The 19,705-nt window shown below is 47.6% G+C and overlaps 1 protein-coding gene across 7 annotated transcripts in view; it reads right to left on the minus strand.

Moving 5' to 3' along the window:
* CACNA1E (calcium voltage-gated channel subunit alpha1 E) overlaps positions 1–19,705 on the minus strand; it is a 3,100,882-nt gene that overhangs the window by 188,949 nt on the left and 2,892,228 nt on the right. For 6 of the 7 annotated variants that reach the window (XM_069641438.1, XM_069641434.1, XM_069641437.1 and 3 more), the window contains 2 exons: positions 9,916–10,012; positions 8,400–8,505 (listed from right to left, as the gene is read on the minus strand). In XM_069641438.1, coding sequence (XP_069497539.1) covers positions 8,400–8,505; positions 9,916–10,012 — 203 coding nt within the window. The remainder of the gene's footprint in view (positions 1–8,399; positions 8,506–9,915; positions 10,013–19,705) is intronic. The other variant, XM_069641436.1, reaches the window with a different exon arrangement.

The following is a 19,705-nucleotide window of genomic DNA, read 5'->3' on the forward strand; positions in this document are numbered from 1 at the left end:
GTGGAGATGCAGATGGCACGGCCTGAGGTGTCTATATGCACGACTGTTGACTCCATGATGTCTTGAGCCACCATCTTTGCTTCTGCCAGCCCCACCTTGAAGCACGCCTGACTGTGTACCGGAAGTTCCGGAAGGAAGTCGGCTATTTCCTGCCAAAGCCTTTGGTTAACGGCTGCGAGCATGGCGTCTGCATTATATTGACGAGGCATTGGAATAGACCTTCTTTCCATATGCCTCCAAGATCGTCTCCTCCTTGCCTAGCAGAGCCGAGGACTAGGTGGCCAAGGAATAGTCTGCGACTTAGAATAGAGGCTGTGGCAATCACCGAAGAGTGTGTTTGAGGGTGTGCCGACAGCAAGAGTGTATCCCGCTCCAATTGATTGTACTTGGCGTCGAGGCGCCGATTGGTGGGCTGCGCCGAATGGAGTTTAAGCGATCCCTTTTTGGCCAAGGCGACAACGTCCTTCTGCATCGGAATCCCCGTTCTAGCCACGGAGCGAGAGTGAGGACCTCGGCCAAAACCCCCACCTCTGGTTGTTCAACCTCAGATTTTGGAAACCCCAAGAATTCAGTCAGACCTGCAAGCCATTCATGGAATGAAGACGGAGTGTCAGGGTCCTCCTCCTCACTGGTGTCCACATGGGTATCCTGCTGGTCTGGAACAGGTGGAGGAGTACTGGGCGCTACAGGCTGAGGTGTGGTGACCAGAGCCGGAGGCTGCTGCGTAGGCAGAGGAGCCGGATCCATGGGAGCCGGCGTGGACAGTGAGGCTGCGTGGGGGCCTGAGGTGCTGGAGTTATAGGAGGAATGACTATGGGCGCAGGTGGCGGGACAGGAGGTAACATGTGCCTGATCACATCCCGGAGGATGGTTCCCATCTGAGGGGATCTGGGGAGGAGCATGTCAAAAGGGCAGCTGGAACCCCTCTCAGCCAAGGGAGAGGGGGCCTGCCATAGCTGTTGCCAGAGCCAGCCCTACATCTAAGGTGGGTGGTGGCAGCAGCATAGAGATGCTCAGTTCCTGTTCACCGTCACCTCCTTGTGCCCCTTTGTTTCCGTGCAGAACCATGTCTCTAGCCTGGCCAGGCTTTTTTCCCATTTCAGGAGCAGGGTCCAGAGAAAGAGACAACGAAAACTGAAGGTGCAAGCCTAGAAGATCAGAGACGGCTACCTGCGATAATGAAAATTCAGTGAAGCGGAGAGAGAGAGAGAGAGGGGGACGGCAGCACCAACCACACCGCACCGAGACACGAAGCGGCTGCGCAGAAACTTAGAGCAGCCATGCAACAGCCCCGAGCTGCAGAACAAATGGGAATGGCCGAGCTGGCCGGTAATCCCGGATATGCACTAGACCACCATGGACTTGAAAGGGGGAATGCCCCTGGACATACCCACAGTGATCCAGATGATACAGCCCTAAAAATAAACATTGGGCTCCATCTTCCAGCACCGCCAAATCTCCTGGGCGGCAAGCCCATGCAGAGAAAGTGGGTGGGTCTTAACCCCACTTTTAAGTCTTTTCTCATACATACACGACCACGGAGGGGAAGGAAGCAAGCAGGTTGGTTAGGGATAGTTGACGAACCCTCAAAAAGAGAGAGCTATATAAGTTGGGGACAGAAAACCAGAAGAGTACCAACTGGTACCCACAACTTTACTTGGTTATGCCCACTGTCCATTTTGCCCCACATTTTTGTAAAAACACAGAGGGCCTTACCTGGAGGCCTCAGGGCCCATTGGCCACCGCCTTAAGCCGTGCCCACTATCAATGTTGCTCCAAATATTAAAAACATAGTGGGCTCAGTGCCCATTGGCTATGGCCGTGTCCACTGTACATGATGTACCAATTTCTTTCACAGACCCATTGCCCTCTGCCTAGGAGATGTGATCTCTGCGACTGTGAAATTAAAGATTTTTTTTTCCATTTCCTATTCCCATGATAATTTCCCCAGAATCATTAGCAATCAAGCAGATTCCTGCAATAGCGTAGCAGTGTGCCAATACCTAATATAACAGGAAAATGTTTGAAAATTAAAAAGTCTTGCCGGTTCTCACAGATACTCGCCATGTGTCCCCCTCCTCTCTACTTGGTCCCCCGATTCCATTCAATTGCCTTTTCCCTCCCTGACCCCTTCCCATTAACTCCTAACACACTTTGTTTCGAGTGATGCAGTTTCTTTTCTGAGAGTGTCTTGCAACGTCACTGCAGTAATCTTCTTGAATTACCCCGATAAGCAAAACATTTTCTGCACATAACTGGCTCCCCAACCGACTCCTAACCACCAAACCCTCCTCTTCACATGTTGTCCTTTTTCCCATTTGCCAACTCTATCCTGATGTGATTACACCGTTTTCCCCTGTCCAAATAGTTTTTTGAACGCTACACATTTTCAGCTACCTCTGGTATTATCACGGGAATCACTTGCATTGAGCAACGACGGGAATAACTGGCATTGATCAACCCAAATAATTGCAGGCTTTCATTTCGGAAAAGCCTTTGCACCTCTCTGCTGCAAAGCACCATGAGAGATGTATACATGTTTGTGAGGAGCGGGATACCCCTTACTCGGCCAAATATTTTAAAAACTACTGGACAGATTTACCCCAGACCAGCAAAAGAAATATCTTCAATGCTTTGTGCCCAAGTTGTTTCTTATTTGGTCCAAATCCATCCATCGGTTTTTCACACATGGGGTGTTCAATCGATGCACTTTTTCTCTATGGAAAAATTAATGGAACCAGGATGAAAACTGCATTTTCTTTGCTTAATTAATAACTTTTTCATCGTTTAACAAATGTTTCCCAAAATGTCCAGCATGGGGGACACGTGACATCCTTTATTCTGTGGAAAATGTCATCCAAATACGTCAAGTGAGTCCAAAGTTATTAGCAATTTCATTTTGGGTAAAGTCTATGTACACAGGCTTCACCTCAAAGTTAAGAACAAAGGAACATTACAATTATCAACTCTCACCACAGAAGTCGCCAAGGTGTATGATTAAAGATAGCAGAACATAAGAAGAACAAATGACTTACCCCAGGTAATGTTCTTTCTACTGTATGTTCCTCCACGGATTCCTCATCTTTGATATACCGATATCCTGCTTGCAGTCTCGGAATAGAATTTCAACAGCAGAAGGCGCTTTTCAACGGTATCCATCCTCTTGTTCGGACATGACACTGATGATGGTATAAATAGCATACAGTGCGCCCATTGCCTCAGTACATCTCTTTCCCTCTTTCTTCATAGCTGACTTGAGGATTATGAAAACCCGCATGGTGTTGAAAGAGAGAAGTGTATTAAAAAATGCACCCACAGTCAGAGGGGTAGGCTGGGAGGGCGATGAGGAATCTGTTGGAGGAACATCCAGTAGAAAAAGCATTACCAGGGGTTAGTAACTTGTTCTTCTAATGAATTGTGTCCTCCCACAGATTCCTCATCTTTGATAGATGCCCATAGTAGTTTCATAGATGGAGGTGGGGCCAGTGACATTTTTCTTACTGCAAAACGGCTTTCCCAAACCCAGCGTCCTGCCCAAAAAGGTATCCAAACAGTAATGTTTTGAAAAGGTGTGCATTGAAGACCAAGTTGCAGCATTACAAATGTCCTGCACTGAAAGTGGTTGCCACTCCCTACTGGAATGTGCCCTTAAATTTGCAGGGACATCTTTCCCAGCTATAAAATAACATTCTGAAATACACAGAATAATCCAACGTGACAAAGTTTGGTTAGTCATGGCATGTCCTAGTCTATGCCCAGTATAACCCACAAAGAGTTGATCATCTTGCTTGACATTTGCAAACCTGGAAATATAAAAATGTAGAGCCCTTTTATGGTCAGGTCTATGCAACCTCTCTTCCTCCTTGGAAGGATGAGGAGGTGTATAAAATGCTGGCAAACTAATTTTCTGTGTCATATGGAATTTGGACACCACCTTGAGGAGGAGGGAGGGATGAACCCTCAAAAGTACCTTCTCCCTGTAAAATATAGTGAAAGGAGGTTTACATGAGAGCTTGTAGCTCACTTACCCTGTGAGCAGAAGTGATGGCTACTACAAAGAGTATTTTGAAGGTTAATAACCTGAGTGAACAGGAATTGAATGGTTCAAATGGAGCTCCCATCAAAAATGTTAGTACCAAAATCAGATCCCAGTACAGGACTATGAAAGGGAGTGAGGGGCATTTTTGTCAGTCCCTTGAGGAACTGGATCAAAATGGGTATTTTAAAATAAGAGCCTTGTTCTGGTGTGAGTGTAAAGATGGATAACGCTGCCAAGTAACCCTTGACAGTAGCCACCTGTACCCCTGGTGGGCCAGCTGCAGCAAAAAAGAGAAAGCACCACAGGTGTGCAATGGAAAGGATCAATATCCTTAGCTCTACACAAGCTGCAAAACTCCTTCCAACGGTGGTGGTATAGTGTTTTTGTTGCTGGTCTTCTGGCTGAAAGCAACACCTTCATCACATCTTCTGGGAGGTCCCAATCTTTGTATGTTAACCTCTCAGAAACCAGGCGTGAAGGTTCAGTGTTTTGATTTCTGGGTGAAGAAGACGGCCTCTCTCTTGTGAGAGGAGATCAACTCTCTGGGGAAGAGGGAATTGAGGGCAGATGGACATGCCTAGAAGTTCTAGGTACCACATCCTCCTGGCCCAATCTGGACCAGTCAGGATCATGGACGTCTCAAACTTCCTCATCCTCTTGATGACATGAGGAATGACAGGGACTGGTGGGAATGTGTATAGAAGTGGAAATTCCCAGTCTACTATGAACACATCCCCCAGAGCTCCTCTCTGAGGAAATTCCCTGGAGCAGAATAGGTCACATTTCCTGTTGATACTGGATGTGAACAGATCCACGTGAGGGGTTCCCCAAAGGGCAACGATCTGTATAAGGACTGCCTGAGCTACCTCCAACTCACGGGAGACACTGCTCTGCCTGCTCAAAGTGTCCACTGTTGTGCTCTATTCTCCAACTAGGTGAACAGCTGACAGAGAAATGACAGAGAAATTCTGCATTGTAGTGCCCAAAATCAGACCTGCATTGCCTCCCTGCACAGTGGCAGTGACCCTACATCTCCTCTCTTGTTGAGGTAATGCATGGCCACTGTGTTGTCCATCATTATCAGGATGTTCTTCCCCTGTATGGACAGCAAAAAGGCTATCAGCGCCAGTCTGATTGCCCTCAGCTCTAAAAGGTGTATGTGTAGTCTGAAGAGGACCAAAGACAGCTGACCCTAAGATCACTCATGTGAGCTCCCCATCCTGTGAGGGAAGAATCTGTGACCACTGTTATCACCGGCCAGGGTTGCCAAAAAGGTTTCCCTATCATCACATTCTCCTTAGGCCCACCACAGGAGTTACTGTGCAACCTTGCTCGGGACCTGAAGAAGGTTCATCATCCTGCATGAAAACCGTCACCATTGGGATCTGAGGGCCCACTTGAAGGCCCTCATCTTTAGGCGGGCTTCTGGCACCAGGAAAATGCAGGATGCCATGAGGCCCAGCAACCTCAGAAAATCGAAAGCCGGTAGATGTTGAGCGTTTTAAAATGTCATTACCATCTGCAATATATGTTAAACCCTCAACTCGGAGGGGCGGGGGGCGAAGCCTTCCCCAAAGAAGAGGCTAGGACTGCTCCAATCAATGAATTGCAGCTTTCGGGAAGGTATCACCTGGGACTTCTTCAAATTGAGCTGGAAGCCCAGTTTGTGGAGAGAGTGGCAGGTGCTGCTCAGTTGTCCTAGAACCTGTTCTGTAGCCAATGCCACCAACTTGGTGAAAACCCTCAGGCGGAGGTCAGCCTGAAAGGCAGTACTCTAAACCGATAGTGAGAAATCCTAATGGCTAACCTCAGGTACTTTCTGTGCTTGGGATGTATAGGCACATGAAAGTAAGCATCCTGAAGATCGAGTGACAATATCCAATCCTGGAGCTGCCATGCCTGGAGAATCTACAAAAGTGTGGCCATCTTGAATCTGTCCTTCATGAGGAACTTGTTCAAGCGTCTCAGGTCCAAGATGGGTCACAGTCCTACGTCTTTCTTGGGAACCAGAAAATAGATGGAGTACCAACTTTGGTATTGCCCTGCTACAGGTACCCTTTCCACTGCACCTCTCAACAGTAGGGAGGCAGTCTCCTGCAAAAGGAGCAGGTATGGTTCCTGAAGAGATTGCTTGCTTGGGGGAACATTTGGGGCCTTTTTAGAAATGGCAAAAAGTACTCCTGAGCTACTGTCTTCAGTGCCCAAGCATCTGAAGTAATGTAACACCATTCTTTCAGATGCTGGGTCAACCTGCCTCCCACCGGAGTCCTGTGCGCAAAGCACTGAGAGTGGTTTTGGGGCTTTGGCAGAGGGCAGAAAAGAGGTGACTGCACATCAAAAGCCATGTCTAAAATCTCGACTGGATGTTGGTGCGAATCCAGACTTGCGCAGCCATGCAAGCCTCCTGATGACTGCACTTCAACGATAGAATGACCAACACAGTTTGATGCACCAAGATCTGATTGAAGCATCTTTGCCATCACTAATGATGTTGAAACCATCCCTCATCCCTCCTTCCGGCGTGTTATCTGCTGCCTTAGAAATTACATTCCACAGAGTGAATGTATATTTTGTCAAGGTGCAAGACGCTTTAATGGGCCTAAAGGCCATGCTCCCAGCAGAGAACACCCTTTTTGCTAACATGTCATATTTCTTGTTGTCCCTATCAGGTGGGATGGATGGGTAAGCAGCTGCCTTAGAAGTGGAGGTAGCTGCCTGTACCACCAAACATTCTGGAGTAACAATGCCTGGAGAAAAAATCTGAGTCAACAGATGAAGATCTATATTTCCTCACCAACTCCTTATTCACAGCAGATGTGGTCACAGACTTTTTCCCATTCTCCAAGATGGTGTTCTTGAGAGCTGAACGAAAAGGCAGCACAGGCTGTTTTGAGGGGGCCTTCATCAAGAATGTCCATGAGGTCATCTTGAACTATGTCCTTTGCAGGATGCCCCCAGCCCTAATATTTAGTAACCCTATTCATGACTGTCCTGTATGCCACACTTGGATGTAAGGTGTGGCAAATTCCACTTCAGGGGAAGTGTCTAAGCCTCTGGTTTCTCTAAGGCAAGTAGCAAAGTCCTCCAAATGAGATTGATCTGTAATAAACTCATCAAGGATATTAGGTGTGCCAAAACGCTCATACCCAAAGGGTACCATGTAGTCATCTTCCTCGAAGATGAATCCAAAAGACTTGAGAAAGTGTTTCTTCGATTGCGGCTTAAAAATTCAAAGTTGAATCTGAGGTCGACATCGATAGCCGCGATGTCGATGACTTTGATGTTGAGTCCTTCGATAACGAAGAGACTTAAGCCTTTGGCTTAAATGCTGCCCCTGTGGTCATAACAGTAGATGCTACTTGAGCAGGAATTTTAGAGGTCTTCTCACTCAGGCTTTTCAGAATGCCGGTTGAGGTCTTTGACGATTCCCCGCTGACTTTTGAGGGTGCTCTACATTCGTTAGCCTTTTTTGGCTCTTTTGAGGGACCAGGAAGGGCCGCCTTTGATGAAACGTCCCCTAATCAGCTGCTGAGGCAGAGATATCTGGGAAACGTACCTGTCTCTTGTTGTGCGAGGAGTCGGAAGACGAAGAACAATAGCATCTATTCTTTGATCTTTTTTGTGAAGACGAGGACGAAGAATGACGTGAATAGCTCCGAGACCTCAACCGCTTAGAGTTTTTGGAGTGTTTCTTAGGCCTCTCAAGTGATTTGTCCCCTGCTGAACTTCTGCCTTCAGAAGATTTCCTCTTCAAAGGAGCAGACGACAGAGATTTTGAAACTGACCGACCTAGGGCAAGTTTCAACCTTCTCTATTTCAAGGCCATGGTAGTTATCGACTGGCAGGAGCCACACTCAATGACTTTGTGCTCCTTACCGAGGCACCAGAGGCATATCCTGTGTGGATATGTGATTGACATCTTCGAGTCACAGTCTGCACAGCTCTTAAAACCTGTCTTACAATTAGATATACTCAGAAGAATTCAAGCAGAAAGAATCGCTGAGGCGAGTCGAACTATTCTGAGAGCGTGCAATGCATGCGGAAATACAGAACTGAGGCAACAGGTGCTGTGCATGCTACTTATTCCATCATCAACGTCACGTCTGAGCATTGGATACTGTCAAGGGCCATCAAACTAATGCCGCAAAACGCCCTCTGCTGTTGAAATATTTTGCTGAGACTGCAAGCAGGATATTGGTATATCAAAGATGAGGGAGAACATAATCCATTAGAAATCAACTTTGCTAATATATAAATACATGGGACTTTGAGGACATAGTTTACTATACGACAAAATAGCTCTATGGTGGTATAACAATATAAATCATAAATTTTAATTCTTAGGTCATGGAGATCTTACCTTTCGCGATTTTGATGTCCAGTGCAGTACGGATCAGTGCCATGAGGGTGGATGTGAAGTGCACAGTCATGTCTTCAGTCACTGGCATGTTCATCAGGACCAGCCTCTGCACGAGAAACATCGGGCGCCAAGAATATCGACACACATTGCCACAAGCAAGAGAAGCACACACAAACACACGCAACGTGTTCACACCACAGGCACAAAGAAGTGCAAGGACACCTGGCCCTCTCCTGCTGCACTCACCCCAAACTAAACACCTGCCCTTAACTGACCAGCCTTGGCTGAGGTACCCCAAAGAAAACTGTATTCCAAGGGCCCCTCAACTGTTCAGAGCTTGATTTTAACTGCTAGTCATGATGGCACGAGGTTTCTATTTCCTAAAAGAAATACACACAGATGGATCCATATTATCCATCATTGCTTTGAGTTCCCAGGCAAGAGGACCCAACCAAACTTTTTGAGTGGCAATATCAGATGTCCTCTGCAGGTATAACTGACTATCTTTAGTTCCTTAAGATAGACTAAATTCACATACTAGCCAAACCACTGCGGCGTGAGCACCTGCTCTCCACACAATCTAAGCCCTGAAGAGCTCCAGCTTGGTTGTATTCACTGTTGGCATTGAATGAGCCAATGGAAGCCATATCATCGACTCTCTGTGGTTTTCTATGGCATCACAGTGTGACTCAAATCAGAGCATGGAATTGGGTGGTGTTAGGCACAAGGTTGGTCAATTGCCTGGAACTTTCAATAGCACCGTAGGCAGTCACTCCATGCACCTCAAGCTGGTAGGGGTGAAATATATGCATCTGAAACAAGGAGATGCCCATACAATTTCACAACTGATGAGAGGGAGTCTAAACTGGGGGAGAGGCTACAAGTCCCACCACAAGGAAAACGTCTCGAATTCTCACAGTGATGTAGGGACTACAAGTGCCACACGAAAAGGGTGATGGGGGGTTTCAACTCCCACACAGAGAGGGGTTGTGATTCCTACATGATTGTGAGGCTGCAAATGTCAAACTAGGAGAAGGACTGTAAGTTTCAAACCAGTAGACAGCCTTTGAGTCACTCTCACTTGCGGGGGGTGCTGAGCCAAACAAAGGAATGCAAGCTATCAGTTCTAACTTGAGTGGGTGGTTGGTCCCACACTTAAAAGGACTCGGTGTCCTCCCCGAGGAGACAGGATGTTACCTCCACATTGGGGTGAGTGTTCCATCTCACACTGAATGAGAAGCGTTTCTTCCACTCAGGGAGAGGGTGCCTGAGTCTCAATCTGGGCCCTATCAATAACTTTCACAAGATTCCTTGGGCGGTGTACATGGAATGACTAAGAATCTATTTTGCCACAAGCTGTTGATGAATATATTTAAGAATTGTGGAAACATTTTACAGGTCCTACAATTCCTGTACACTCCCTGCACCATGCTCTGACATAGCCCCATCTTCATGTAAACCAACCCACTAGCCATCTTTTTCTTGCTCCGCCCTGAATACAAACGAAAGTTTCTACCTTGTACGCCACTTTTGAAGGACATCTCTTGCCAAGGCCTAGCGGCGGCGACATGAGAGTCAGCATGTCATACATGTCAGTGTAATGGATACGCCCACTGCGCAGGGAGTAGGGATCGGTGGGAGAATAATCAGCAGATGGATACAGGGAAAGGGGAGGAACATATGCAGACAGAGAGAGAGAGGGAGTATGAAGATAGAAGCATACCCAGGTGAACAAAACAAACCAAAAAGAAATCAAAAAAGTAACCAAACAGGAGAGAAGAAAAATAGACAAACAGAAAAGAAGAGGAGAGCCGTTACTGGGTGCAAGTCGGTCGGGGCACAACACACGACGCTGGTTTATACCTCACGCACAGCCGCGGAAGTGCCCAATGCCATTTAGGACACTTCCTACCACCATTTCCCAATGGACTCCTTAAGCCCAGAGATAGTATTACTTTCCTGGATATCCATTTCCCCAAACCCTGCTGTATAGGTCTTCCAGCGTTTGGGCTGTGTGAGCGTGGTATAAACTGGATACAGGGCCCCTATGCCATGACCGACTCAGAATACATTTCACTGCATGGGGAGATTTTAGCCACCTGTTCTGTAGCCCTTGCCCATTGAGATGCAACCCCCACATTCTTGCTGCCATGCAGTGAATTCTGGTCTATGGCTGGTTGGCCATGTATCTCCCTGGCTTCTATGCAGTGGAGAGGGCAGGTCTTGCATAGAAGCTGCAGAGCGGGGAACTCGTCAGTGGAAATGCCCAGTTGCTTCCACCTGGCTTTTGCGGAGTGCAGGTCACCCAGCATGCACCAGTGAAAAATAAAGAATGAAATAAGGAAACGTAAACAACTATTCCATGCTTGCGATAGAGAGCAAACAAAGAACTCCATGCACATTACCAACTCCCACCCTCCAGTCCTGTGCCCCACCCCTGCAGGAAAGCGCCACCATCATGCTGCCAGTGCGCAAATGACCAGGTCCGAGTTTAAAGAGGCAGCCACTTTCCCTGCTCTGCAAGAAGCTTCTATTGTCTCCTAGGCTTGTACGTACAACATGATCCTAACACTCTCCTGAATTCCCTTGTTGCGGTCGACAGCCCCCTGGCCCAAACTCATTTCAGAAGATTGTGCCTGCTCTCTACTGTTTCAGACTTGGTGACTAAACAGAGCCCCAGGATTACCTCATTGGGATTCCTCTTTCTCTTGCCACCTCCTTTTGCCACTGGTTCCTATTATCCTACTCTGTTGGGTACTCACCCTGTTCTCATTCCTCATATCTTTCCCACTAATTTGCAACACTTCGCAGTCGCTTGCTTTCCATCTTCTCTTCTGATTCTCACAAAGCTCTATTTAAGCTGCACTGCCACTCCTCTAGCACTCATCCTTTATATCTAGCAAGATAGAGTGCTGTGTTCAGAGCCTGACAGAAAATGCCAAATTGGCAATCTTCCCTTTGATGTACATTTATCAGGGTAATGTGCCACTGAGTACAGGTGAATGTACAAGACAGAAAGTGCTTACATTTCGCCTTTATTAGAGGGTCCCATTTTCTGGACACCAATTACTCTAAGCAATCAAAGTCCACTTGCCAGGCACAGCATTTCACCTTCTATCTTCTCTCTCTGCCTCCTTTCCTCTTACTTGGTCTGACAAGTTAGGTTTCATATTGTTGCCTTTATACAGAACCTCTGAGGCGTTTATCTCTGCACTGGCAAACCACGATGTTGTAATACGCACGGGCTCGTGCATAGGCAAACTGGTGGAATGTTGATGTACGCTCAGCAATCAACATTCCACAGTGGCCGTTGAGCGAGGGGAGCCGCAGCTAGAGGCTGCGGGGTCTCGCCAATAAAGAAAGATAAATACGATTACCTTTGTCGGTGTGATTGTGTCATTGGCGACGAGGACCGGATTTTGGACGAGACCCCGTCCCACGCGTGTGCGAACCGGCTGTCTGGCTCCCCATCGTCTAAGGCGCGGTCGGTGTGGACGCGGGCCGACCGGCGCTGGATCTTTTGGAGCTGCTGCTGCGGGCCTGAAGGCCGGGCGGGCGGCTGCCCTGTGAGGTGTGGAGGTCGAGGAACGGTCGTGTGCCCAGTCGGGGTGCGGCCGGTTTGCCGCCGGTTACCTGGATCGCTGGTATCTCGTGAAGCTGCTGAGGCGGGCCTGATCCGGGGCAGGGCAGGGCGGGCGGCTGCCCTGTGGAGGAGAGGAGGTTGAGGAGCTCCTCGGGTGCCCAGGCGGGGTGCTGTCGTGCTGCCGCCGGTTGCTTGGATCCGTTGGGGCTGTGCAGAGCGGGCGCTTACTCCGTGAGGAGCGGAGGACCAGGAACTGTTGCCGCCGGTTTGCCGTCGGCAGTTTGTGTGTTTCACCGGATCGGAGGCCGGTGCGCGAGCGCACGCTGTCCGCCGGCAGCTGGCCCTGCATTCGCTGTCCGCCGGCAGCTGGCCCCGCCCCCGGTGGCGTCCCTGCGTTGGCTGCCCAACGGGATTGGAGATCCAGGACGGGCCGTCATCACAGGCATCAGCAGGCATCAGCAGTCCTTCCGGCAGTTAGCTCCGCCCCGACAGCGTCTTCTCAGCTAACGAGGAGGGTACCATATCGTGGGATACATCATTGGTTGTGACTCACCCTGTGCCAGGACCTGGCTGTACTGCATATGCGTGGGGGTGCACGCTCACAAGGCTATAGGGGAAGATATTCGTGTGCGGTCATTCTGGTTGGGTTGTGACTTACCTGGTGCTGGCAAAATACATCATTGGTTGTGACTCACCCTGTGCCAGGACCTGGTTGTACTGCATATGCGTGGGGGTGCACGCTCACAAGGCTACAGTGGAAAATATCCGGGTGCGGTCACCTTGGTTGGTGTGGTGACCACTGACTCAAAGTGTCAGAGAGGACAATTCTCTGATTATAAGGGGCACTTAAAAGTTTGTATAGGTTATTTTGGTGGGCACAAGGTCTTGGGCAGTAAAGTCGGCCATGTTGCATACAGCAGCTAGGCCTCCACCAGCATTTCTGCCTAACCCAGGAGAGCCGGTTGCGCCTTGGGAGCAGTGGGTAGATGCCTTTAAGGTATATTTGCGGGCTGCTGGTGGGGCAAAGTTAAACGATGATGAAAAGGAGGCTGCTTTGCTTAATTGTATTGGTACTGAGGGCTTGAGAGTTTTTCGTCACCTGCCTGGAGAGAATGTAATGGTTCAAGGGGGAGGTGAAGGGGAAATGGTTGTAAGTGCCTATGAGACGGCTTTGAAGAAATTACAAGTACGTTTTGGAAAAAGAGTTAATGTGGTTTTAGAGCGGTATAAGTTTTTTTCTAGGGCACAAGGTTCTGCGGAAAGTATAGATTCATATGTTACTGCCTTACGTGCGCTCATGGCTACATGTGGGTTCCCGGGTAACGGTGAGGAACATATAAGGGATCAGATTATGATGAAAACGTCAAATCAAAAAATTAGAGAGAGTTTGTGGATTGAGAGCGATCCGTCACTGGATAAGGTTTTGGAGATTGCTAGAGCAATTGAAGCCTCCAAGGCGAGTGTACAAATTGTTACTGAAAGGGATGGAAATAGGGAGACGGTGCATGCGGTGGTGTCAAGGAGCAAGAAGGGTTTGGACAAAGGGGTTGTACAAGGGAATAGAGCACCTAAAAGTAAAGAGGCGTGCAAAAATTGTGGTTGGTCAAGTCATACAGTGGATTCGAAATCCTGTCCGGCTAGCAATGTAGAGTGCAGGAAATGTAAAAGGTTGGGCCATTTTGCACGAATGTGTAAAGGGCAGGTGGTCGCAAATGTAACTACAGAAGAGTTGACTATGGGCCTGGAGGGAGCATCAGGTGGGGGTCCCAAACAGACTGTCATATTACATGTGGAGGGTGGTGGGCGAAAGGGTCCATGGGTGTCGGTATTGGTGGACCAGCACCCTGTGGATATGCTGGTGGATTCTGGGTCACCTTATACCCTGGTGTCTCCGGAAGTGTATCAAGAGGTTTTGGGTAAACCGATCTCTACTTTGTTGGCTCCAGACATCAGACCGTATGCATATGGGCAAAGTTCCATTGACTTACTTGGTTATGATTGGTAAAATTTTTCATTCAAAGGAAGGCAAACCTTAGGTAAATTGTATGTGGCTCAAAAAGGGACAAGTGTGTTGGGTTGGGATGAGCAGGCTGTACTAAAAATACAAATTCATCCAGGTGAAAAAGAACCGGTTCTCAGTGTCAGGGAGGGAATGGAAGAGAAGGATGTAAGAGTTACCCCGACAGTGCTTATGAGTGAGTTTCCGGAAGTATTTTCTGACATCCTGGGTAAGCTTAGGGGCTTTACGCATCGCATTGTGTTGAAAAAGGGTGCAGTGCCTAGAGTTCATAAGGTGAGGGGGGTGCCAGTTTCAGTGAGGGAGGCATTTAAGGCGGAATTGTCTTAGTTGCAGTCGGCAGGAATAATAGAACCCATTGAGGCTTCGGAGTGGTTGTTTCCTGTGGTTTTAGTGAAGAAGAGTGACGGCAGCATCAGAATGTGTGTGGATCTCCGGGAATTAAATGCCAGCATATGGGTGGATCGGCATCCTTTGCCAAATATTAATGAGTTGCTGTTGAGGTTGGGTGAAGCTAAATATTTTTCAACTTTTGATTTGTCAACGGCGTATCACCAAATTGACCTGCATGTTGAATCGAGACCTCTTACTTCATTTGTGACTCCGCGTTCAGATTTTGTCGCATGCCTTTTGGTTTGGCTTCGGCAGTATTTCAGAGGCTGATGCATCAGTTGTTTGAAGGGGTGGTGGGTGTCAGCTACTTTCAAGATGACATTTTGGTTTGGGGCAGCAGCAGGGAGCAACATGATGCAAGGGTAAGGAAGGTCATGCAGATTCTTAAAGAGAGAGGTCTGACTGTAAAATTAACAAAGTGTCAAGTGGGGGTGGAGGAGGTCACATATTTGGGACACACTTTGAGCTCACGAGGTGTAAGTCCAAAAAGGGAGTTTGTACAAGTGTTGAGGGATACGCCAGCTCCGGTTAATAAGGATCAGCTAAGGGCTTTTCTGGGTCTTGCAGAGTATTATGTTAAATTTGTGTCAAATTACGCGGAAAAAACAGCGGCCATGAGAGCTCTTATGAGGAAGTGTGTAAGATTTGTATGGTCTGCGGAGTGTGCGGCAGAATTTGAGTTGGTTAAGAGGGAGGTGGAGAAGTCTCCATGTCTGAAATCATTTGACCCAAAAAATAGAACTGCGTTGACGGTGGATGCAAGTGAGGTGGGCCTAGGGGCAGTGCTAGAGCAATGCATTAATGGTGAATGGGTCCCGGTGGCCTTTGCTTCGAGGACCTTGAGAGATGTGGAAACCAGGTACTCTGTAATAGAGAAAGAGACTTTGGCAGTGCAGTGGGCTTCAAAACATTTCAGGACATTTGTGTGGGGCATACCCTATGTAGTCAGAACGGACCATAAACCGTTGATACGGGTATTTTCTTCCAAGGGAGTCATGGCAGTTTCCCCGAGGATTGCGAGGTGGACAGTACAGTTACAAGATTACAATTTTTCTTTGCAGTATGTTCCGGGGAAGTTTAATGTTGTTGCGGATTGTTTGTCCCGTTTGCCAGTTGTAGAGGAGGACAGTGAGGGGGGAGTAGTTAAGGAGGATGATTTGCAGGAGTGTCAGGTTGCTTTGGTCACTTCGGCTGTGGAGAAGTCGGTGTGGGATCAGGAGTCTGAGGATGACATTGAGTTAAAGTGGGTTAAGGAAGGTCTGGTGAAGGGGTGGCACACTGTGAAGGAGAGGCTGGAAGGGAAAGGTTATGTCCAGGTTCTCCAGGAATTAGCAGAGGGTCCCTGGGGTGTCTCTAGGGGTAGTAGATTGATACCCCCGATACGTTTGAGGGGGAGAATGGTGGAATTGGCACATGAAGGTCATTTGGGCCGATCATTGACTAAAAGGAGATTGAGAGAGGAGTATTGGTGGCCGTCAATGGACAAGGATGTGGAATAGGTGGTGAAAGAGTGTCTAGCGTGTTCTGTCAGTGATAAGAGTAAGGTACTGCATCCACAACCGGTGCATCCTGTTGAGGTTCCAGAGCAGGTATGGTCGAAATTGGCTTTGGACATTATGGGTCCGTTTGACTGTTTAGAGCCTGAGTCCAGATACATGTTGGTGTTGGTGGATTATACATCCAGGTGGATTGAGGTGGCGGCGTGTTCAGATGTTACGACCAATACCGTAATTGATTTTCTGAGGAAAGTGTTTGATCGTGAGGGTTTATTGGCAAGTTTAGTTACGGATAATGGTGTGCAGTTCACTTCTAGAGCCATGAGAGAATTCTTGGAAAAGCATGCCATTTCGCACTATAGGACAGCTCTGTACAATCCTTCGGCAAATGGTCTGGTTGAAAGGGCCAATGGCACGATTAAGTCAGCCATACAATTGGCTTTGGCCAATGGTTTGAACTGGCAAGAAGTTGTGACACAATACCTGGCTGCATATAGGAGAACTCCTGCCGTGCTTACGGGAAGATCTCCATTTGAACTGATGAGGGGCAGGAAGGCAGGTACAAGGTTGAGAACCCTGGCTATGGGAGGTGGTGGCTCATGCGATATGGATTTGCAAGCAATACATCGCAGCATTTTAGAGCGCCAGCAAACTATGGGGTCCTCACAAATGAGTAGGAAGGAGTTGAATGTAAAGCCTGGGGATCAGGTGTACATAAAGAATCCTAGGCTAGCTCATAAAGGGTACAGCACTTTTATGCCCTCGAGGAAGGTTGTTAAAGTTGGAAAAGGGCATGTGCACTTGGAGGATGGCTCTGTTTGGAGTAAGAGGCGTGTGGTGGTGGATGGATGCAGACGTGTGGACAGGGATGGTGTGGAATGTGAGGAGGAATTACAGGAAACAGCGATGGATTATAATCCTGTGGTGTCACAACCCATTGGGAATGAACAGCTGGAGGGGGTACCAATCCTAGGTCCTGTTGATCCACAGGTCAATGTGGAATTTCAGAATGCTATGGCTCAGCAACCTGATCCAGTTCAACAAAGGGATCGTGTGGGTAGGAGCTGTGGACGTCCCATAAGATTTAGGGATTATGTTTGTTAAGAGTGAAGTACATTTAATATTATTCATGCTACTTGTATGGATATAACTGTTAAAGTAAGTTGAATTTATGACATGTCATGTGATGTTGTTTCATTTTCCATTGTTGAAAAAAAAAAAAAGAATTTTGTGCCAACATTTTTATCCAAGGGAAGAGGATATGTTGTAATACGCACGGGCTCGTGCATAGGCACACTGGTGGAATGTTGATGTACGCTCAGCAATCAACATTCCACAGTGGCCGTTGAGCGAGGGGAGCCGCAGCTAGAGGCTGCGGGGTCTCGCCAATAAAGAAAGATAAATACGATTACCTTTGTCGGTGTGATTGTGTCACACGACTCACAAGGGAGTGGCCTATATCAGACCTTCTTCCACAAAGTAAATTGTCTTAACTCTAAGGGAGGAGCCTACTGACCTAAGTCATGGCAGGTGACATGCTTGCAGGCAAATGGGGTGCCGGCACTCTGGCTTGCGGGCTGATGAACACATTGTAGGGTAGTGGTCTTAGGGCATGCAGAACTGTTGTATTTGGACAGTGGGTGAAGTGGTCCATTGATCCGTAGGGCATTGGTTGGCAGACATTCAGGACATGTTATCAGTAGCCTGCTAACACACAGGAATCTAACTAACCGATAAACAGGAGAGGGGTTCACGACAAGCGGGCAAGAGGAAATGGACAAGCAATGACATGTCTTTGCTTCATCGATATGCACTAAAACATTCCACTGAGCAGCTCATGACCATGCAAAGAAGTGCCCTACTAACATGCAAGGAAGTAGTCCATCAGCGGACAGGGAAAAATGTACCGATATATAGGGAAGAAAGCCACCGGTATAGAGGGGGGCAACCAACTGGTATGCAGGGGAGTGGCCTGCTGATATGCAGGAGAACAGCCAACAACAATCTGCAGAGCAATGTGCAGATATACAGAGGAGCCTGACCCAAAGTCGCAGGAATGGCCCACCGATATTCAGGGGAATGCCGCCTAGCTTGCAATCGCTGACTTGACAAGAAGCAGTGTATCTACATGTAGGTGAGTGGCCTACTGATGTGGCAGGGACTATCCCAGCAACATACAGTACAAGGAGGCAACCCGCTGACATGCATGTGAGTAGTGGGCTGACATGCAGTTAGGGAAATGGCAGCATGCAGAGCTCAGGAAATCTGACATGCAGGGAAGTGGCTTGCTGACCTGTAGGGAAGTGTTTTAGTGACATGTATGGTATGGGACATTGGAAATACATGGGAGTGCCTGCTTACATACAGGGCAATAGCCTGTAGAAATGGACATGGATATGACTGTCAAAAGCTTTGAGATACACAAGAAGCGCTTTTAGGAGGAAAAGACATTCACCTGTAACTGAGCGTACTTACCCATCATGGGCATCGTCTATTTTTTTTTAACCTTTTAAATACTTCTCATGGGCCAGGAGGATATAGGTTTTGAATATAACATAATTAAAAGCAACCTTTTTCCTTTATGTAAGACAAGGCCCTGACAGAAAAACAGACTGTAGTTGATTGGAAGCGAATGTCCCAATGACCAGTAGACATCTCAGTTCTAATTTCGAGCTAGTTAGTTGGACTCACACCCTTTTCTGGGAAGGAGGTCCGGGACTGTAGGGGAGTAAGTTAGTACTATAAGAAAGATACAACCAGCACAAACCTACGATTATAAGTAAATAAGGTTTCCTTCCCCACTGCGAGACTGACCTGCTGGCCAGCTGGAAATTCAGAGTGGGCTGTTGGATGTATTGGTTGCCTGACTTGATTAAATTTAAATTAATGATATGGCAATCAGTTTAATTTGGATTCAGATGAGTAGTCCAGATTGTGTACTGCTTGGCGTATCCACCAGCCTCATGTCTACCCTTGTTCTGGAGCTGCTGGCCAGGCCCCATCGTCCCTTACTCACTGCAGGAGGACTGGCAAGCTTTGGTAAGAGCTCAGAGTACTATTTGTCACGGAATCCCTACATTTTCTCTATCCCCAGACTTCAGATTATCTTCCTATTGGCTTGAGGTGGGGGAAAAGAGTGTGACTACAAGTTCAGTACTCGTTTAACCCAAGAAGTTGAGTCAGCAGCAGGCCCAGCCAATACGCAGCACAACAAGCGGCAGGAAACAGGAGAAATACGAGTGTGATTGCCCTTCTACTTGGCAGGAGGCACACATCAAACTCCATAAATCCTACCTCCAGCACCAATCTCCTTGCCCAAAAAGTTTTAGCAAGAGCTACAGCTCGCCACTGCATGGGTCTGAAGCTCCAATAGGTCAGTGGTTGGATGTGTCGGGGTTAAGCATATGTCGCCTTCCCCTACCTAAAGACCCTGAGTCGCACAGGGTTATGTCCAAGGTAGCCTCATGTAAATTTCAGGTTACACATTCCACACCTGATTCACACACGTCTATTACTTATACGCTTTTCAATTTATTATTCAAAAAATGAGTATAAAAACAACACCTAAAAAATGTAAAAACAAACTGTGCTAGTCACTTACAATCTGACTGGTGAAGGTTCACCAGGCCTTTCAGAATGTCAATGACCATAGTGAAAGGTAACAGGAAAGGACAGTATATCTTACTGTGAGTGCGTACATATGTGTTTACACGGAAGAGTCAAAATATATTGTAGTCTCCCAACTTCTGATGTGTACCTCAAAGGTTTTTGACCAGAGTGAATAATCTAATATTGTTTTTTTATTTTATTAATCACT

Source organism: Ambystoma mexicanum, chromosome 1q (genome assembly GCF_040938575.1).
Source record: "Ambystoma mexicanum isolate Mex_15411 chromosome 1q, UKY_AmexF1_1, whole genome shotgun sequence".
NCBI lineage: Eukaryota > Metazoa > Chordata > Amphibia > Caudata > Ambystomatidae > Ambystoma > Ambystoma mexicanum.